The 22,092-nt window shown below is 36.2% G+C and overlaps 2 protein-coding genes across 3 annotated transcripts; both read right to left on the reverse strand.

The window, feature by feature from the left end:
- Positions 1 to 206: 206 nt before the first annotated feature.
- Positions 207 to 6,054, reverse strand: LOC113040387 (uncharacterized). 2 transcript variants are annotated; one of them, XM_026198738.1, is made up of 6 exons: positions 5,857 to 6,054; positions 5,049 to 5,381; positions 4,065 to 4,391; positions 2,321 to 2,422; positions 2,184 to 2,231; positions 207 to 1,930 (listed from the first exon to the last, which is right to left on the reverse strand). In XM_026198738.1, exons 1-6 carry the CDS (start codon positions 5,924 to 5,926, stop codon positions 1,917 to 1,919), a joined length of 894 nt encoding a protein of 297 aa, XP_026054523.1. In that variant the 5' UTR covers positions 5,927 to 6,054; the 3' UTR covers positions 207 to 1,916. The 2 variants fall into 2 exon arrangements, with proteins under 2 accessions (XP_026054523.1, XP_026054522.1); XM_026198737.1 differs by having other exon boundaries at positions 2,184 to 2,234.
- Positions 6,055 to 9,424: 3,370 nt separating this feature from the next.
- On the reverse strand, positions 9,425 to 21,191 carry LOC113040391 (uncharacterized). The gene is made up of 5 exons (XM_026198742.1): positions 20,763 to 21,191; positions 11,632 to 11,961; positions 11,135 to 11,476; positions 10,779 to 10,883; positions 9,425 to 10,652 (listed from the first exon to the last, which is right to left on the reverse strand). Exons 1-5 carry the CDS (start codon positions 20,812 to 20,814, stop codon positions 10,579 to 10,581), a joined length of 903 nt encoding a protein of 300 aa, XP_026054527.1. The 5' UTR covers positions 20,815 to 21,191; the 3' UTR covers positions 9,425 to 10,578.
- Between the last annotated feature and the right edge of the window lie 901 nt (positions 21,192 to 22,092).

Here is a 22,092-nt window from a genome sequence, read left to right on the forward strand (position 1 = left end):
ATTTAATTTTTCATTTATTTGAATCGATTCTTTTTGTGAGCTCCGCGAACGAAGCGATTCGCTAGAATGAATCATACCTGCTGTCATCGCAGTCATTGTGATATGGCGCCCTCTTGTGGACAAACTATGAACAACAGTAACAATATTAAATAAAGATCAATTACAACCTTTTCAAGTTTGTATTAAATTCATCACAAACTACAACATTTATTCACAATCCTTTATTCCCTGAAAATCGACTTTCAGCTCTAACTACCACAATAAAGTGCAGTAAATTGTAAAACTATTGTGCTAAAATCCAGTGCATTTATGATTTTGATAGTAAATAAAAAAAAAATACAGTTTCAGTATCAAGCAGCATAACAGGCCATTTTTGTACACCTATAAATAACTGGAAGCAATGAACTGGAAGTCTTGCACATTCAAGTTGCATATGGCTGTGCCACCTAAAAATGTTGAAAAGTGAATAAATTTGTAAAATGAGTGTCGAATACAGAAGTGTTTCCATTTTCACAGTAAATACAAAACATGTGTTGCAAAGTTTTAGCAAGAATGCTACAAGTAGATTATTTGTAAAATAAACAAAAACAGAAAAATATCTTTCATTAAAAAAAGCTGTAGATAAGCACCACCTATTATTGGTTACATGAAGAGGCACAGTCTCTTCTCAGAAACTTCACTCCAAAAACATCAAACCTTCACAAGATCTGAAACAGCTGAAGATAAACCTCCACCACAAGCCCTTAAAGCGATAGTTCACCCAAAAATAACAATTCTGTCATTAATGATTCGCCCTCATGTTGTTCTGAACCCGCAAGACCTCGGTTCATCTTCAGAACACAAATTAAGACATTTTCGATGGAATCTGAGAGCTCTCTGACCCTCAATGTAAAATCAATGTAATCAACGTCCAGAAACATAGCAAGGAGATCGGTAAAATAACCCATGTGACATCTGGGGCTCAACTGTAATTTTAAGAAGCTACGAGAATACTTGAGTGCAAAATATATAGCCTATATATATATATTTTTTACTTTATTCAACAATTCGTCTCATCCGCATCACCCTAGCGCCAATTTTGGAGTGTGTCCACTGAGTGTAAACTGCGTATGCTGATTTGTGTCACCTGCGCCATGCAGATACATTGTTTTCATTAAAAGCAAAGCATTAACGTAAACATAAACAAGCGATCTCCTAGCTATATTTCTGGACATTGATCATGTAAGGACCATTGCGGTCTATGGAGGGGTCAGAGAGCTCACGAGATGCATCAAAAAAAATTTGAAGATACTGAAGATGAACGAAGGTCTTAAGGGTTTGGAATGACATGAGGGTGAATAATTAATGACACAATTTTCATTTTTGGGTGAACTATCCCTTAAACTAATCACAACCAGTAGAACAAAGGCACTTCTTATAATAACTATGTCACTCTTTATAGATTTAAAAGTTTTATACAGTAAGCTTCTACTATAATGTCTGTAAAACATGATTGAATAATTACAGATGATTACTAATAGTATCTATGCTTCCAGTAATGGATAATTTAATATCTCCATTAACTGTATGATAAATCAATGCGACCTGCAACAGATTTAATCGAGTTGCAGCTCAAAAACACAAGCCATTAGGGGCTTAGAGAGGTAAACAAAAAACCATATTGCCAAAAGTATTGGGACACCCCCTTCTAACACAGAGACATTGTCATGTTAGAATAGAAAAGGGTCCTGTCCATACTGTTGCTATAAAACTAGAAGCACACAATTCCCTAATTTAGTCAAATCTATTCAGTAGAAGGGGGTGTCCCACTACTTTTGGCAATATAATGTATATTTTTCCCAAGTCGCTGCATGGAGAATAAAGCTGCAGTATCTTCACATTTCTTCCTCTTGGGATTCTCTTTGATCATGTGGCCTTCATCTTTTTTCATCTGTAAAAACAAAAAAAACAACGAAAACAAAAATCACAGAAGGTAGATAGTGAGAAATAAACAGCATCATTTACAGTTACATAAAGTAAAACAAAAATCTGCACATCTGTCATCTATCAGCGAATAAGATACCATCTGAAATTGTTCTTTCCCATCAGATTGATTTTTAACGTGCAATAAAACAGATGTAAATGTGATGAATATTTTTTAAGAATTTTCTACAAAGATACACAACAGTGGTGCTTCTTCTTACCTGTTCCTATGACTTGAAACCGAACACTTGGCACGTTTTCCTTGTTGTCTGCTTTGAAAAATAATAGCAAACACAATTAAATATAAACTCTGCAAGGGTTCAATTCTCTCTCATGATTTCTGTGGGAGATACATTACTTTTTCTGGATTGTCTGTAGCGATAGCAAACAGCAGCTGCGGCCATAGACAGAACCAAAATAATAATTATTGCTGCTATGGCTGCTAACGACAGGCCTGAATCTGAAACAAAAGAAAGAGTGTCAGTAGTTTGAGTGAATTTTTTTTGAAACAACATGAGGTTTGAAACAACATGAGGGTAAGTTATTAATGACATGATTTTCCTTTTTGGGTGCACTATCCCTTTAAACTATTTGAATGCATGACGTGGAGGCGAAGAACCACTGTGTGTCCACGTTGTGCATTCAAATAGTTGATTATCCCTTACTCGACTTGACTTAAAGGGTTAGTTCGCCCAAAAATGAAAATTATGTCATTAATAACTCACCCTTATGCTGTTCCAAACATGTAAGGCCTCCTTTTATCTTCAGAACACAGTTTAAGATATTTAGATTTAGTCCGAGAGCTCTCAGTCCCTCCATTGAAGCTGTGTGTACGGTCTACTGTCCATGTCCAGAAAGGTAAGAAAAACATCATCAAAGTAGTCCATGTGACATCAGAGGGTCATTTAGAATATTTTGAAGCATTGAAAATAAATTTTGGTCCAAAAATAGCAAAAACTATGACTTTATTCAGCATTGTCTTCTCTTCCGTGTCTGTTGTGAGAGAGAGTTCAAATCAAAGCAGTCTGGACATCCGGTTCGTGAACGAATCATTTAGTTCACCAAATCGAACTGAATCGTTTTAAACAGTTCACATCTCTAATACGCATTAATCCACAAATGACTTAAGATGTTAACTTTTTTAATGTGGCTGACACTCCCTCTGAGTTCAAACAAACCAATATCCCGGAGTAATTCATGTACTCAAACAGTACACTGACTGAACTGCTGTGATGAACACCGAGCCGAGCCAGATAACGAACAATAGACTGACTCGTTCACGAGTCAAGAACCGGTTGCATCGGTGTTCAGATCACCAGTAGTTCTTTCGGACAGTTCGATTCAATAAACCGGTTGAAGAAAACGGTTCACCAGTTCTTTTACTCTCATAACACGAATCTGTTCAGAATCAATCACCAAAAGAATCAGTTCGGTTCAGACGCTCTGTGTGTCGGTCTGCTTCACGCTGAATCACACATGCTCAGTATCATCAGCTCCTCGGTTCACGAATCGGACACCTCTGACAGAAACGGTTCTTGACTCATGAACGAGTCAAAGTTTTAAACGATTCAGTTCGATTTGGTGAACTAAATGATTCGTCTGTGAACTGGATATCACAAACTGCAGTGTTTTGAACTCTCTCACAACAGACACGGAAGAGAAGACAATGCTGAATAAAGTCGTAGTTTTTGCTATTTTTGGACCAAAATGTATTTTCAATGCTTCAAAATATTCTAACTGACCCTCTGATGTCACATGGACTACTTTGATGATGTTTTTCTTACCTTTCTGGACATGGACAGTAAACCGTACACACAGCTTCAATGGAGGGACTGAGAGCTCTCAGACTAAATCTAAAATATCTTAAACTGTGTTCCCAAGATAAACGGAGGTCTCACGGGTTTGAAACAACATGAGGGTAAGTTATTAATGACATGATTTTCCTTTTTGGGTGAACTATCCCTTTAAACTATTTGAATGCATGACGTGGAGGCGAAGAACCACCCACCCTTTGCTGTGTGTCCACGTTGTGCATTCAAATAGTTGATTATCCCTTACTCGACTTGACTTAAATAGTCAAAGTAAAAAAAATATGCTCTCACCAGTGACAGTAACAGTGAAGCTCTTAATGCTGGTGATACTGAAACGGTTACTGCTCCTGGTGATCTGTAGTTGATAAAGTCCAGAGTCTGTGGTTCTGATGTTTGTGATGGTCAGAGATCCAAATAGATCCACCTTCAGTCTGTCTCTGAACCTCTCTTTACACTGAACATCTTTACAGATCTCCATTGGATCTCCAGTGATTTTAGCGATGAGAGTTTCATTGAAATACCACATTAGCAAATTGTTGTTGTTTTTTTCCTCCGGAGTGTCTAAAGTGACAGATTCTCCCTCCTTAACTGACTTTTCCTTCATTTCAGCAGAAACACCTGAAACACAAACCAACAGCTGCTGGAGGATCTTTCTGATGAAGAAACTCTAACTGGAACAAACTAATGAAAAATGATTTAGAATATTAATTTCTTGGATCTTAAGAAAATCAGTAGAAACAACATTACCTGCAAAAGTGCAAAATATAAAATGAATTGTGACTATCATTATTCTTACAGACTCAGAAATTTCAATTCTGCTGGATTACATTTTTTTTTACTGACCCATACATGTATTAAATGTATAATGTGACGTGCAGTGTATTCCTACAGGGGAATATAAATTACTGCATTATTATTTCACCAAGCACTTTTTGAATAATCTTGTGATTATAATGAGGCAATATGACATTATTTTAGGTTTCTTTATTGTCAGTCTGTAAAGCAACATTTATCAACATTCCGTGCTTATAAACAATTTATTTGCTTACTGTACATTAAATGTTCTGCATTTTGGTTTATTAAACTAATGTAAAGAATGTAAGAAATATAATGATGGGAAACTGAGTGAAATCTAAAACTAATGGCTCACCGGTGGACACAAATGAGCTTAAAATGATTGTTCTGGTACTCTAAATGTCTGAAACTCTTTTATACTAAACATATTCATTATGTGATTTGAACACATAGCTTTTTAAACATCCATTAGTCACTCACCCTTAACATCAACATTGAAAGCCTTTTTAATTTGTCTGCCTGGGAAGGTCTGTAGTCGATACACTCCAGTATCTGAAGTGCTGATGTTTGCGATCATAAGATCACCAGATTGATGATCCAGCTTCAGTCTGTCTCTGAATCTCTCATCTTTTCTATTACACTGAACATATGTGCAGTTATAACCGAGATCTCCATTGATTTGAGCGATGAGATCGTCAATGAAATACCATTTAAATCTTTCTCGACGGTTCATTGTGATATTAGTGTGAAGAGTGACCGAGTCTCCCTTCATCACAAACACATACACGGTGTCTGAGCCTACATTAGATGCACCTGGAGAAGAAACACAGATTATTATAAATCTCTTTTTAGACGGGACCAAGAAAAAAAAAAAAAAGTACAATATTCCATGTATATTTCACAGTCACTTAGAGACCTGATGAATATGATCCCTTCAAAGGGATTGAAAAATAACTTACTGTAATTTTCCAGCAAACTAAGAGTTTAACAATACCCATAGATAATACCCATAGACCATGTTTTTATTAAAAAATATTTATTTCACATACCGGTATATCAATTTCCCCGGTCAGGTCACTAGTATTATACTACGGCTATTTTAGAGATATTCGAGACTATTTATTTCATATTTGACAAATTTAATTGCGCAGTACACCCAGGTAGGACAATCTGATGGGTAGGATAAAATGTCAGGACACCGGTTCTCCAGCAGTTAAATACGTTTAAAACCCATTTAGTCTTTTGGGTTTTTTTTAGTTGGAAGGAAGGTGAATTGTAAGTGTCTTACCGTGCACGAAGAATGCTAAGACTACGATCAAAATAAAGATATACGTATTCTTCAGACCGTAAGCCGCCATGGATGGACCCTTTCACATTTCCGGGATAGATACAGTCGGCATCTAGTCATAGCTGGGGGCGTGGCGAGGGCGGAGTCGGTGTGGCGAGGGCGGAGTCGGCGTGGGGGAAAACACTGCGAGCATCGTGTGTATCTGAATGGCAAAATGCACATATTGAGCACTCATTCCCAGAGACACATAGAACAATTGTAGTCTCTTTTAACTTTAATATTCATATACACTAGTCCATATCGATATTTGATTCATTTTACAGACCTAATGTAGATGTATTCATTCAAAAATAGCCAAATCCCGTGACGTTCTGCTTTATATCTATTTTTGACTGGATTCCTCGATTCAATCATGTCGCAAACACAGACGGGGTGAATTTATGAATGCAAGTGTAAAAGTTCTGGCACAAAACTAAGTTGTTACGTGTCATGCTTTTTTAAGTGGTTTTCGACACTGGGCTATCGTTACATATTTTTGCTTCAGGTAGAATGATAAGGCTAATTATATATGCATTCCACTTTCTGAAACAACCTTACACAGTTTGATAGCGTTAATAATGAGCACAATGTTAATATAGCCTGCCTGTAATGATATGTCGACTGCACACATACACAAGCTTAGTCTTGGGATTCCACAACTTCCCTTGATCATCAACACAACTTATTGCTTGTAGCCATTTTGTAATCCTTTCCGGCTCTGTATGTTTATTAGGAAAGGTGTAGAACTTCAATTCATAATTTGTTAGTTTATTGGACGTACAGAAAACGACACAGCAACTCTTCTGCGTGATTGTCCCGTTTATTTCAATTGTCGCCAATGTTTTCCCCCACGGGCTAAATTCACATCACGTGACGGGGCGTTCCCAGACCAACCGAAGTGGAAGTCGTCATAGCTTAGATTTTGCGAGAACTTTTTTTTTTCTCCAAGTTCTTTTACACAAACAGCACATCAGTAAAGGCTGCGAAAAATGGCAGAAGGAAAAGATTAGAGGCAGTGCTTTCCATAAACATGATTTTCTTAGCTTTACAAATAACGTCAGAACTTAGTCAAAACAATATTTTCTGAACATTTCAACTTAATATCCCAAAAACAAATAAATGTGGGCTACCATAAAATAAGACTGACATGTTTGTAATTTTGTTATAAATAACAAAATATAAAATAAAAAGTAAAAACGAAATTAAAAATACTATAAAAAAGAGCCCTTTTACATTTTCAAATTCAGAGACATCACTACAGATTTTAACAAGATGGCAGTTCCAGAATAGATAAGAATGTATTGATTAAAATTAGGCCTCCACGTCCCCCCGATAGCCTCATGGACAGTAAAATATTGTCTGTGAGCTTCTCCTCCTGTCCATACGGTAATTTCTCTACTGTGCGACAGAGAGTCGCTGGTTATGACGCAATCGTTAGCCTATTTTTACAAAAACTGCTTCTACAGGACCATAAGGTAAGATACAAGGTAATGGGGCCTTTTATACATTTTCGTGTTTCTTTAGAAATAATTAATGGACAAATGGAGTCTTTAAACGCCTGAGATGTAAAGTAATTCTGTCAAATTGACACCAAAATGAATGGGAGTCAATGGAATGATAACAGCAGGTGGGGGTCCGCTAGCTAATGGCAGCGCCCATGGGTGCTTAAAAAAATATGAAACCCTGCCCCCCTGGTAAAAACACCCTGATCTGGTAACTCCCATTACTTTCCTGCAGAGACACTTGCCCGAAAAAGTACGGGGGACAAATTTCCGTGATGATAAAAGTGGGGGGGACATGTCCGCGTAATCTATGAACTATGAACAACAACAGAAACAAAATTAGATTCAACTTTATTGTTATTATGCAGAGTACAAGTACAGAGTTAACGAAATGCAGTTAGCATCTAACCAGAAGTGCAAGAAAATAGTGTTTTATGCTATATACATACACTGTAAAAAATGTACTGTAGAATTTACAGGATTTTACTGGCAAAAAGTTGCCAATAAAATCCTGTAAAAATTATGGTAATTGCTGTAAAATGGATTACAGGAGATTACTGCAAAGCAAATTACAGTTAATTGCTGTACCCTGAAAAAGTAGTAGTAAAAAAAAGAGCAGTGTTCATTATTTATGCTGCAGCACCCAGGGAGCAGTTGGGGGTTCAGTGCCTTGCTCAAGGACACCTCAGTCGTATTATCGCCAGCCCAAGTTTCAAACCCACAACCCTAGGGTTAGGAGTCAAACTCTCTAACCACTAGGCCACGACTTTATATTATTCAAATAGTCTAAATAAATACAAGACCTTAACACGGGTCAAATAACTTTTTTTATTATTGAAAGTTTGTGTCCAAAGCACAGTGTATGTGAAATACAGTAGTTTGTAGTATTTTTTGTAGTAACATTGAATTTAACTTGTTTATTTTACAGCAATATTTTGTAATTTCACTAAAGTACAGCATTTGCCTGGCAAAAAAGTTGCCAATAAAGTCCTGTAAATATATTTTACAGCAATATTTTGTAATTTCACTAAAGTACAGTATTTACCTGGCAAAAAGTTGCCAATAAAATTCTGTAAATACCCCTAAATACAATATGATGTTGTAATAATTTAACAATGAAACTGCTTTAAAGAATAATTTTAACAGTAAACTATAAAATATGTATATAAATGCCTTATCATGAGCTCTATCTTAATACATTTACAAATGAATAAAAATGAATAAAGTCAATGATGTTGCAAGTATTTATTAAAACTGGCAGAAAGACATCGCAAGGCTTTTACTGGTAAAATAAAAATGTCAGTCTTTCAACAGTTAAAATCTTATCATAAAAATAACATAACATCACAAATAACTACAAAAAAAAAAAAAAAGCCATATTCAGAGTAGAACATTAACTTTCTATAAAAATGAAGGTCAATCAACAGAATTTGTATAATTTTTGTAAAAAAAAAAAAAGTTTTAAAGAAAATTATTAAAATAAAATGCTGGAATCAACATTAAATCACAAATTCTGTTGTTTGAGCTTATGTTCTATTAAATTAAGAATATTCAAAATCAAAATCAGTCTCGCGTTTCGATGCTTCCTCAGTCTTTTTTTTCTGTTTTTTTTTTCTTCAGTTTTTTAATCAGGCTAACTTGTCCAGTCGGGGATATAAAGATGTCTTTCACTTATTATAGTAAGGCGTCTGGTCAATATGGGACAGTTGAACACATATAAACAAATGAAATTTCACATATTTTGCTGTTTATTTCGACATATAGTAGTTACTATGACAATCGTTCGCATTGGGCTTTATGATAAAAGTTAGGTAAACACTACTTTAAATCCTCTCAATAAGAAAATGTAACTTCCAAAAATCGAAAATTTAACACTCTGAGTGTGGACACATATAAACACTGAAGCAGTGTTAAAATTAACACTGAAGCAGAGTTGAAGTTCATGAGATAATTAAGAAGTTAATTGAGTTATGATTGACCATTACTGAAGACACCTGATGTTAACAAGCAGACTCACCAAACGAGAAAATCACAATTTGTGTATCACCATTATAGTGGGCAGTGTTTGCTTTAGTTGGGATCTTTACCCTTCAGTTATTAACTTTAGATTTTGTGTGGCTGTGGTAACTGAGTTGTAACATACAGACAGACCAGAGCCAAGGCAATCTTATGGACTTGATTGTGGTTTTGGACTAATTGTCAGGAGTTACCTAAATGCGTGAGTTCAGATTTCTTTATTGTGTATATAAATTAGGTGGATAAAAAAGTGATCCAGCATTTCTGGCATAATATGACATGTTTTCAAAAGTTAGTTCTACATAAACAAAGAGTTCTTTAGAAACACAGAGATCAAGAATCAGTGTTTGCATCACAACAATGGTGACCATCAAAAAAAGCATGTTGTAGCCAATAAAAACTCATCCATGGCTCCCATCATGCATTGCGGCATGAATAAATTATGAGCTTTTTTAGTATCTAGTTTTGTGATGTTCAGAGTAGATCTGTTTATCTGGATATGCTGTTTGTCACCGTTGTTGAGATTCATATGCTGATTTTTGTTATCCGTGTGTGTCAAATTAAAACTCTTTAATTAAAAAGAAAAAAATTCAAAATCACAGTATCACAAGAGACGCTTACAAAATGTATAGAAAATACAGACTCTTTTGTTGTGGAATCAAAGCTGTTACAATCAATAATGAGCGATAATAAGAGAAGAGCCTTTTTACAGTGAGTGCAGAGTAAGTAAATAAAAAAAAAAAATTTATGCATTTAGCAGACACTTTTATCCCGAGCGACTTACAGTGCATTCAGGCTATCAATTTTAACCTATCATGTGTAAAGTAAAGCTATGATTTACAGAATATACAGTGGAGTTGCTATATACAGAATTGAGCAGACTATGTAAAGAATATAAATAGAAATGCAATGTAGGGATTATATGTACATTTTGAACAGAGCAGTATAGGATTATATATATACACATTATGAACAGCAGTTAGAGTTTGCAAAACTATTGTTAAACAATGTATTCTATGCAAAATAACATTAGTGCAATGATGTAAAATGTAGTTTATAAGTCAAGCGCATAAATGTGTTGATATTTACCATTCGAAAATTACTGAATTTAAAATAAAGGGCACAGTGGATTTTCAGTTAATTTAAAAAAGAAAAAAATTACTGGTTAATCATCTTCATGTTGCTGCATTATTGGCATCACCTGTTGGGATTCTCTATGATCATGAGGGCTTTCTTCAGCTGTACAAAAAACAAAACATGATTTTTTTTCAGCAGCATAATTTAATGAAATCACACACAATTAAATGCTAATTTGGCAAATACAGATGTATTGCCTCTCACTATACTATTTGCAAGTATACTTACCATTTCTGGTTTTCCTGCGGCAAAAGTAAATCACAGCAGCAGCAGCTACAACAACACCAACAACAACAACAATTCCTGCTACAGCAGCTGAAGACAGACCTGAACCTGAAACAACACAAGACACACAGACATTAGTGTGTGCAAATCTGTCAGACTGATCTATAACCAATATTACTAGATATCAACAGGTCTGAGAGAGCACATGTGAATCTGATTCAGTTTAAAGAATAATGTTTCATACACTGACATCAAAAGCACCAATGCTTTGATGCCAAGACATACTACAATAAAAAGAAGCAACAACATGTTCTCCTGTAAGAGTCGTTTCCTTTCCATATGGACATAATGACACTCACCAGTCACAGACACAGTGATGCTCTTGATGCTGGTGACAGTGTAGTGGTTTCTGCTTCTGCTGATCTTCAGTGTATATTCTCCAGAGTCTGTGGTTCTGGTGTCTGTGATGGTCAGAGATCCAGTCTGATTGTCCAGCTTCAGTCGGTCTCTGAATCTCTCTTCACACTGAACATCTTCACAGATCTTACTCTGATCTTCAGTGATTTCAGCGATGAGAGTGATATTAACATACCACCTCACTGGATCAATTGGTCGTTTTATTACTCCAGGATCTAAAGTGACAGATTCTCCCTCCTTCACTGACTTTCTCTTCATCGTATCTCGTTCAGCAGCAGAAACAACTGAAACACAAACCAAGAGCCGCATGAGGATCTGTTTGATGAGAAAACTCTATAACAGGAACAAATCATCAAAATGACTGTGCACATGAGTGTGCCTAGATATGCAGGAACATTTATTAAAAATAACCTTCTTTAAACATTCATTAACCACTGACCATGGACAGAAATTTTGAAGGTCTTTTTATTGCTTCTGCTGTTGATCGTCAGTGTATAAAGTCCCGAGTCTGTGATTGTGATGTTCCTGATGGTCAGAGATCCAGTCTGATGATCCAGCTTCAGTCTGTCTCTGAATCTCTCAGTCCCTTCATTACACTGAACATCTGTACAGGTCTTACTACGATCTCCATTGATTTGAGCGATGCGAGTGTCATTACAGTACCATCTGTTTCTGTCTTCTTGGTTTTTTTTAATACCAGTGAGTAGAGTGACTGAATCTCCCTCTGACACAGACACTGAGACGATATATTCATTAACTTGGAGAAAACCTGAAAGAAAAATGAACCGCAAATGATCACTTCTCGGAGAGTACAAAAAACAGCAGGACAATGCTGTAAATTGCTTTTTTTTAAAAAGATATTAACAGCATTAAAACAAACAGAAGAACCTCATTGATTTACACATTCATTCACTAAACATACATGAGGACATGGCATAGGTGTCTTGAAACCAACTTGTATGTTCATCTATTATGTTTGCATTATACAACAAACTGAGGTTGTCACAACAACAAAAAAATGTCTTGCGTAGATTTTTAATTATTTTTTAACAATGCCCAGTGCACCCTTTTGTTACTGATATTTATGTTAACACAAAAGTGATTGTTCTCTGATAACTATTTCAGTGAAGTGGAAGAATTTTCGGAGACCATTCAATTTGTGGGTTTTGCTCTTATACATTTACACGTTTGGAATTAGATGTCAGTAACATGAACATTCTATTAGGGCTGGATGATTAATCGAAAAGTAATCAAAACCGAAATTCAGAACCTCTAATCGACTTAATTTTCCCATGTTGGTTATTTCATTGTTTTAGTCCTGTTAACACTTCCCCCTTAAAAAGCATACTAGCGCGTGTGTAGCCACATGACTCTGTCCCGTCCAGTCAGTGGCATAAAAGCAAAACACGGAGGTTCAACACATAGTGATGGCGCGCGAGCGGTGAGCGTTGCGTCTTCACTAAACTTGGCCAGTTATATTTGTTTTATGGTTTGGACATTCAAGCGATTAGACGATCGGATGTGTACAGAGGAACGCAAAAACTAGTTGTCAGCACTGTTCTGTGATTTATTACTAAAGTAGCTTAGAATCTCAAAACTATTATAGCATATTTTTCTACTTTTGAAGGAACTAGGCTATTTACAACCCACAGCTTCACAATAATATAGAGACGGTATGACTAATTCACACACGCAATCACTTGTACTTGTACTGTGCTAATTTATCTTTATCTGATCTTTATCTCTTACACAGAGCAATAATCTGTAAGAAATGTTACGAACATAGATAAAATAACTGCTGATAGTGAGCTATGATGTCAGATCGCACTTTTACTAGTACTAGTGAGGCCAGTCTAATACTAGACGCTCAGGGCAGTTGACAGAACGCTGCTGCTTGTCAACACGAAAGCGTATCATTTTCACATGTTATTAAGCCTTGCTACTTGCTAATTTAACCATTCAAAAGACTTTAACCTGTTAACTGTCACTCACGTTTTTGAAGATAGACATGAATGTGCATGATACAAACCAAAATTTTTATAATTCATGACTGAAAACATTTTGTAACATGATTTTGATGTACCATTTACATGGTAATGCAATGTCTGATTTTAAAATGGGTTTTAAAGGATGAATTTTGAGATTTTATGTTTTCAAGTGATATATAACTTCTGATGATTTCTAAAATGTGATAGAGAAAAAGGCAATGAGGAAGTCTTTTTTTTAAACAAAGGTCAAAACTCCTTTTGTAATGTAGATTTCTGAGGGTGCACTCTTGTCATAAATTCATCTATTACTTTTCCTACATAATTTTTAACAAAAAATATTGGTAAAATATATATTTGGAGTCTTAGACCTTTACAACAATATATAGTTTGTCAAGATTAGATTAGATTTGATTTTAATATAGTATAGTCAACGTAGGCGAGCTCTCCTTTGCGGAATTGCTAATGCAACCTTTTCACACCACAGACTGAACACAATTAATCATTGCCTGGTAATTGGCCAACAAAGTATTGACTGTTGTCTGAAGTTTTGTTTGATAGAAAGATATGTAATGGATTACAATCAAATAGGGGTGTAACGCAAAAATCACGGTTCGGTACATACCTCAGTTTTAAAGTCAAGGTTCGGTTCATTTTCGGTACAGTAAGGTAAAGAAATGCAAACATTAAACTGCAGGTTGTTTATTACTATAAAATTTTTTTTAACAATGTTTACACTTTTTTTTAAATATACATATAAAATAAAAAAAAGAATAAGAAATAAAATACTGCTGCAAAGTTCCCCACTAAATAAAATACTCAGTCTCAAGCCAATATCATATATAATGAAAAAATATAAATAAATAACTATGATTACAGTGCAGCATTTACCAATCCCAGCTTGTAGGCCTGCTCATATTTAAAAAAATATAACTTTTCCAAAGTGTAAAGTGCAGCATCAGCAGTTTCAGTTTTAAGACCTGCTCAGATTTTGTTATTGCGTTGGACCGATCGGTATTAAGAGCAAAGGTCTGTTTAAATGCCGACGGGAGCTGCGTTTGAATTACAATCGTTTTTTTCCTAGTTGTAGTGATGTTCACACTCGCGTGATACCTTTTGAAAACCTTAGGCCGGTGACACACTGGCATATTGCACCTGTCAAACATAGTCTATTTTGCCGTCAATACTGTTGACGGTGTCCTTTATCGGTAGGCTTTATATTTATGCTCAACATGAAGTATAGATATCCTTCAAATGAGTCCTCCGAAGGATGTAGACCCTGAATTTGGACACAGCTATTGTTGTCGTGAAGACAAGATCCTGGTCTGTCGGCGCCTCAGCGGTCTCACTCTATGTCACGCGCCGCGTCATGCACAATTCTGGTGTGTAAAGACACAGAAAACGCGAAGCAGCCGTCAAGCAAATGACAAACAGCAGAAACAAACATGCTAAAAAAAAAAACCCTGTTGATAAATTTCTTTTATCAACTTTGCGATTGTGACACACACCAATATGCTTTTATAGTCATAAATGCATTCATGATTCATTTGAAACATTTACGAAAGAAAAACAATTAGAGCTTTATCAAAAAGTTGTAACGTCTCTAGAACGGAGTCAAAATTATCACTATAGAGGTCGGGATCGTTGCGTCACGTCGCAATGCATTGTGGGAATCGCGGTACAGAAGTAGATGTACTGTATAGTAGGCATTAGGTAACGTTGGTCATTTGGTCATTAATTTTGATTATTTTTTGGAAAATGGTTCAGTATTGCTGTAATGTGAACTGCTGTAATCGGTTTCATGATCGACAGGGCAAACGCCTCGTGAATCATATTAGTTTTGAACATTTTCCTATTTGGAAAAAAAAACACAAGGTGTCTGAAATCACCAAGATGGCTTGGGTCGCCGCTGTACGGAGGGAAACCATCACCTTCGATAATATTATAATACATAGTTATGGTGAGACATGTTGTGTATGGTCTCTCTCTCTCTCTCACATACACACACACAAACTCAGACACAAACACATTACGTTTTCTCTAGTTTTTGGCCAGTAAGGGAGTCAGTTTAGTGTCTGTATTTTTTGTTTAAACATTTTCTTTTGACCCAGTCCTGAACTTAATTTGCTTTTTGATATTTTTGTGCTGACTGTATTTAACAAATTTGAACAACTTGTTTAAAAAATAAATAAATAAAAAAACTTGAACGAACTTCAAAATAGGAAGTTAAGCGTCTTGTTTTGGTGAATGGTGGGTTGTGTCTGAGGTGAATGTTCGTCAATATTATACCGGATTACAGAACTACCGGAGGAAAACAGTGGATTTTTGCAAGTATGATAGGTGAGTAATTACTCCTGAAGTGTAACAAACCCGCATAGACAAGCTTCATAGCTCGCAGAATCTGATAAGTGTGTGTGTATGTGTCACCACTGATGCTTGGTTAATGTTAACATTTCCTTAGTGAGAAAGATTGTTTTCTCCACGTTTAATTTGCAGATCCATTTGTGATCTGCAGGTTAGCCTCCAGTGACTTTAAATTTTTAAATTGGTGTAAGCGCTCACTCCACAGACCAGGATAAATTATCAGGGAAACTGAGGCTTGGTAAACTTTCATGTGTTCATAGGGATCGATTCCGCCTACAACCTCTTTTTTTTTTAAGTAGCGTTGTTTGGTTTCATTATTAAGTTTGTCCGTATAGGTATAGGCAACTTTTTTTGTCACGTTCTATAACTTTTTCTGGAGACCGGCTATTATCTTATTACAAACCTGCTTTGCGATGCCTCTAAAATGGCCGCCGTTACCCACAATGCACCATTCCATAACGTCTACGCCCGAGCTCTATAGTAAAGATGTAACAAAATGTATAGACTTATGGCAAAAAAAAAAAAAAAAAAATCCTGTGGACAGGGCCTTTTTTTTCTTTTTTGCCATGCATTGTTCATAGAGCTCATTTAGCCTTTCGCCGAGCCCCGCCCCCCATAGTTACTGTTGCTACCTCCAACAAACAAATGGTCAAACACGACCAGCGCGACATATTGCCATGTCGGGAAGAGGTATACCAGTGCATGTCAGTGACCTTTTTTGGCGCAATACCTCCGCGATATCCTCCAGATCGAGGCAAAAGGGGTTACAGTAAGCAGTGGAGGGATACATTCAAAATATAAAAATACGCAATGAAGGAGACACGACTACTATCGAGGCTAATGCTTACCGGTCTCAAGCGAAATCCCATGACCTGTACCTCAAATGCAACCAGCACCGCCTTGTGGACCAGTCATGCTCTTGCAATGTCGGGTAAGTTCTCTTTCATATGTTATGGTCTATTATTGTCTATTGCGGGTAGTGATTTTGTTCAAATACAAGGGTATGTTAGCTAGCTAAACCTACATGTGTGTCAAAGCCATTCAAAGCTAACTAACATTTCTCTGTTGTTTTGAGAATCAGGATCAGAATGTTTTATTTCCATTGTTGATGAACATAATTCACAAATAGAAAATTGCTTTGGCTTAAAAGGTGCAGAACAGATAAAATAATAAAATGAAATACATAAAATAAAATAAGGCATTCAGATATCCATTTTATTGTATTATCGGTTATGCACCTTTAACTAAGCCAAAGATATTTCCTAGTTGTGAATTATGTTCAACAATGAATATTAAACATTCTGATTCTGAAAACAGCTAATACTAATAACATAACTAATAACATTAATAACTAATGCTACTTCTGTAATTCTTCTTAATTTAGTTCACCAGGGTTTTGCTCTCATATTGTGGGCAGACGCATTTAAGTGGGAGTGGGGCCGTCCACACTGTTTTGTCCATTGTAGGCACCGCTCACGTTGTGTTTTCGGCTTTGGGAATGGAAAGAACACAACTCCTCCAGACAATCTCGGGGTATCTAGTGTCTGATTTACAAACGCCGTGGGCGCACCGCTTCATCATCTTGCTTGGAGTCAATGTTTGTCGGAGCTGCTAACCAGTGTTAATTTTGACACGAAATTTTAATTTAGTTTTAGTCTTAGTCTTTTGACTATAATTCTTTTTAGTTTTAGTCATCTGATTTGTTTTAATTTTAGTTTTATTTTAGTCAACTAAAATTGCTTGGTATAAAGCTTGGTAATAAAGTTAGGTCCAGGACCTTAAAGCTTACAGCTGAGCTGAACAATAAGTGAATACATTTAAAGTAAATATTTAATAAGTTGGGTGGATAAAAAAGTAACAAGATTTTATAAGGTATTAATTTGTCTAGCAATATTGTATGTTTTAAATACTAAAATATTGCTAGATTAGTATGTATAATGATAGGATGTGAACATTCACGTTTCACATGACTAATATAGAAATATTTGTGATAGTCAACAAGTAGAACATTATAAAATATACTAAACATTAGTATTAATCAAATGTATTTATCATGATATTATGTATTAGTATTGTGCTCTCATCTAACTTGAAGAAGGGGCTATTTTACAGTACTTTTCAGTTCGTAATATTTAATGCTACTACAACATCTACGCACTGCACTATTCCAATTTTGCTTAGCTCAATAAACAAAAGAACATCGTTGTGAAATTACATTTGAGAAAATGTCCAGGTGGCTCGTCTGTAAATGTCTTTTCAAATTGGTTGTGTTCTTGCCACGAATGAGCGCTCCGCGTGCTTTACACTTTGTTTTGTTTTGTTCATCGTCAAACGTGAAGTGAGCTGTGGACATTTTGTCGCTCTTTTAGACATCACCTCTTCGAATGCCGACTTCCCGGGAGCTCATTTAAAAACTGAAAACCTTCGCTTCACCTCTCAATAAGTCAGGCTCGGATTGGTTCTCTTCTCTCATGCAGTCTGTTCCGTTTTGCCGGTTCTTTTGTTCATTCCTCGCATTTCTCCCGTCTGCTGATTATATTTTTGTCACAGTCTATTTTCGTCTCGTCCTTTATTCGTTGACGATAATGTCAATCAATTTAGTCATAGTTTTAGTCTCCATCAGTGCCTTCTATTTTAGTTTTCGTTTCGTTTTCGTCCGCAAAAATATATTCGTGACGAAAATAATGACGAAAATATTTAGTCAACGAAATTAACACTGCTGCTAACATCGTAACGGTTGCTATAATGTGTGATTGGACAATGGCCGTTCTGGGGGAGGGGCCGGCGAAAGGCTAATTGTAGTGCTGCCTCAGGTGTTTGCAGTGTGTATACATGTGTATGTGGTCCGCAGCGAGAGTGTATAAATATAACGTGAAAGCACATTAAAATAATGCACGAGCGCGAATCTCTCTGTTCGCACGCAGATTTCCTTTGCTCCGTCACAAAACCAGACGTGCTTGCTCAGATACACGCTGCACTGCGTGGAGAGAGTTTGTGCACTTAAAACAGGTCCCCTCTCACTTAAACTGCGTTCTGTGCACTCACAACTCTCTCTATGTTCATGTGCTAGATATTAATTATTTTTGCATGTTTTTATTTCTAGCCTTTTACCGTGTGCAGTGTGAATGCTCTGATCCGTTAACATGGGCTCAGAAAAAAGGCGCATCATAGACAGTGTGTGAACCGGTCTGTTCTTGCGCTAGGTGTAATCAGGCGGCAAGGAAGTTTTTCGGCAAAAGGAATTTGTGGCTTTTTTATTTCTAAAGATACACGACAATGTATAAAGGGCTCCATTACCTTCTGTTACATTATGGCCCCGTAGAAACAGTTTTTGTAAAAAATAGGCTAACGATTGCGTCATAACCACTCGGCTCTCTGTCTCATTACCGTACAGACAGGAGGAGAAGCTCGCAGGCAATTAACTTAATATGGCGTACTGGCGTTACATTTTAAAATACTATACAAAATAATTAATCAGAATACTCACTCCTGCTCACTCACGACAAAGAACTCCCCGCTCAAGCTCGCCGTCTCTGCAAGATTAACGATGGCAGTTTGCACGCACAGCTCCTAGAAGATTTACATCTGGCAGACAGGTTGCTGACGTCGTCAAGCTTCGTTTGAGTCTGCGCATCAGAAACGGAAGTGCTAAAAATAGCTAAAAATGGGCATCACTTGTCTCAATTGAGTTCCAATGGGGTCGCGGTGTCCATTTCTTTTACTGTCTATGGGTGTAATGCATTCTGATTGGATCGGATAGCATACTACGGAAGGTCAGGGCCGCGGAAAATAATACTATAAAGAGATTTAGAAATCGCGCATGTTTAAATCGTGATTTTATGACGATTTCTTTAAATCGCACAGACCTAGAATGGACTGGAAATTAACAGAAAATAATTGGCGGCAACCTGCAATACCACCGCGACCACAGGTTGAAATCCACTGTTCTAAACTATAGCAAATAAACTGATAATTTGAGAAATGTTGAAGGTGTCTACATACATTTTGGTTTGACTGTGTGTTTTATTTTTACAGTGCTATTTTACATTTAATTATTTGGTTTCTGTACCTAGACACTTACAAACTTGAAAAAACTTAAACACTGTATAAATAGCACAAATAAACAGAACAAACATACAAATTAAACACTTTCAAACAGGGCCCACTGGTACAACCTGCACCAGGGGCCCCCCTAACCCCAGCTACGGCCCTGCTTACAGTACAAACCTTGTCAGTGAACTATGAGGGCAAAAAAACTAAACAGAAACAAAATAATCGTTCATTAATCGTAATCGAGGTAAAATGTTCAATTAATCGAGGTTTTGATTTTAGGCCATAATCGTCCAGCCCTACATTCTATTTGACTTTAACAACTCTCTACAACTCCAACATTTCATAAGTTAAACAAATGATTCCTATTTCATTCTCTCAGAGTTGAAGCCTACAGCCATTCTTTCTGTGCAGCAACTGATGGAAAACGGGGTCTTTTTGTTGCTTTTGTTCTTGCACATACATACATATACATATATATATATATATATATATATATATATATATATATATATATATAATTCCTTCTTTAATCATTCTCGAGTTTTGTCTTGCCTCTCTACAGCTGTTACAAAATCTGGCTATCTCATTTAGTGACTGCATATTCTGATTCCATCTTTATTTGACTGGTAAATTAGCAAATTAGTTGAATTTAAGGAGGTCAATCAATATACAGTATAATTGAAGGAAATAAGACTTGCTCCACTTTTTCGGTTGTTTAAAGATTGATATACATTTTTTATTTGTATTGTGTAAAATAATTTGTTTTAACTTAACCTCTGATGCATTATGAAAAAAAAAAATACATTTTATAAAATATAATACTCCTGAGATTAAATGAACTATGTGTTCCTACGGGGCCCTCTAGCGGGGGTACTAAAACTACAGCCTCCGATCGTACAGGAACATACTATTGCAGTACATTTGTTGTATACGGTTTCACACACTACATAAAAAAAATAGAAGCGAGTAAAAACGACAGCATCCGATCGTACAGGAACATACTATTGCAGTACATTTGTTGTATACGGTTTCACACACTACATAAAAAAAATAGAAGCGAGTAAAAACGGTGTACTGAACAGTAAGCAGTGCAGCGCTATCAACGCTTTCGCTCTTCAGGAGTCACTGCGGACACTATAGCATGTTTTTATACTGTCTATTGTCTTACCGTGCCCAAGACATCCAAAGACCACCACACTAAAGAAAAAGATCGCCGTCATTGCGTCTGTCTGCACATTTCAATCTCAATCTCAGCCGGCATGCGCTTCTTCTTCTTGGCGTTTAATGTCGGGTGGCAAACAACTTTTAGGTGAATTACCGCCACCTACTGATCCTCCCTAAATTCTATTATCCTTTAAATAACGCATTATATATTGAAAGTTTTTAATCCCCTGATTTATTCCCCAAAATGTTCATCAAATTAAGTTATTTTAATTGTGTTCCTGTAGCTCAACTCGTAGAGCATTGGTTGGGGGTTCAAATCCCAGGGAAAACATGATAGTAGATAGAGAACTGTTAGCCTAAATGCAATGTAAGTCGCTTTAGAAAAGCGTCTGCTAAAATGCATAAATTTAATTTAATTGAGTCCATCAATCAATATCTTTCTTTCCTTTCTGTATCATGGACACTTCATTATAACATGTTCTACATTTCCATCAAATTACAATACTCACATTTTCCAGTTTCACGTCTCCCTTTTTTCTTCAAACTGTTAAGAGCAGTGTGCCCAAATCTAAGCCTTGAGATGATATTATCCTCCTGTCTATTTCTTCCTGTTACTCTGTACTGCACCAACAACTCTTTGAACCAAGCGCGTGTGCTTTGAGGACATGTACGCTCTTCTTCCTCTTCTTCTTCTTCATCCTTCTTCTTCTTAAGGTTTTATTGGCGGTTGACAAGCAACAAAATGGTGTATTACCGCCACCAACTGGTATGGAGTGTGGATCAAAATGACATTTTATATCCTCTCATACAAATTATTTATTCTAAGATACTGAAAAATAAAACTATAACATTCACTTACAGATTTATTTTGTAAAATATCCCCTAGAATAAAGCGCATTTTTATTTTTCTGAATTTTTCAATTAAAATCCTTCTTTCAAGCTCGTATTTATGACAGTATTTCATAACATTTTCCACAGTTTCTTCTTGCCCACAAAATGTACACCTTCCCGTATCATGTTTATCCATTTTATAAAGTGTACCGTTTAATCCTGTATGTCCAAATCTCATCCTTGATATTACTATCTCCTCTCTCCTGTTTTTTCCTGCACTTCTCATCTCTCCCACTTTCCTTTGAATTCTGTAAAACCATCGACCTTTTTTCTCCATATCCCATTGTTTTTGCCACCTTACCTTCAACCTTTCATTAATAATACTCTTGATTTCATTCTTACTTATACTAAAACTTAAGTTAATTCCATTATTTTTAATGACTTCCTTTGCTGCCTTATCTGCCATTTCATTTCCTTGGATACCAATATGTGCAGGTACCCAT

The sequence above is a fragment of the Carassius auratus genome, chromosome 22 (assembly GCF_003368295.1).
Source record: "Carassius auratus strain Wakin chromosome 22, ASM336829v1, whole genome shotgun sequence".
NCBI lineage: Eukaryota > Metazoa > Chordata > Actinopteri > Cypriniformes > Cyprinidae > Carassius > Carassius auratus.

Coding starts and splice junctions, on each gene's coding strand:
- LOC113040391 (XM_026198742.1), bottom strand. CDS start 20,814: ATGACGGCGATCTTTTTCTTTAGTGTGGTGGTCTTTGGATGTCTTGGG. Junction 11,962..20,762: donor CTTTGGATGTCTTGGGCACG/GTAAGACAATAG, acceptor TTTTTCTTTCAG/GTTTTCTCCAAGTTAATGAA. Junction 10,884..11,134: donor CATCACTGTGTCTGTGACTG/GTGAGTGTCATT, acceptor GTGTTGTTTCAG/GTTCAGGTCTGTCTTCAGCT.
- LOC113040387 (XM_026198737.1), bottom strand. CDS start 5,926: ATGGCGGCTTACGGTCTGAAGAATACGTATATCTTTATTTTGATCGTA. Junction 5,382..5,856: donor CTTAGCATTCTTCGTGCACG/GTAAGACACTTA, acceptor TTTCTTCTCCAG/GTGCATCTAATGTAGGCTCA. Junction 2,423..4,064: donor CTTCACTGTTACTGTCACTG/GTGAGAGCATAT, acceptor CTTTTGTTTCAG/ATTCAGGCCTGTCGTTAGCA.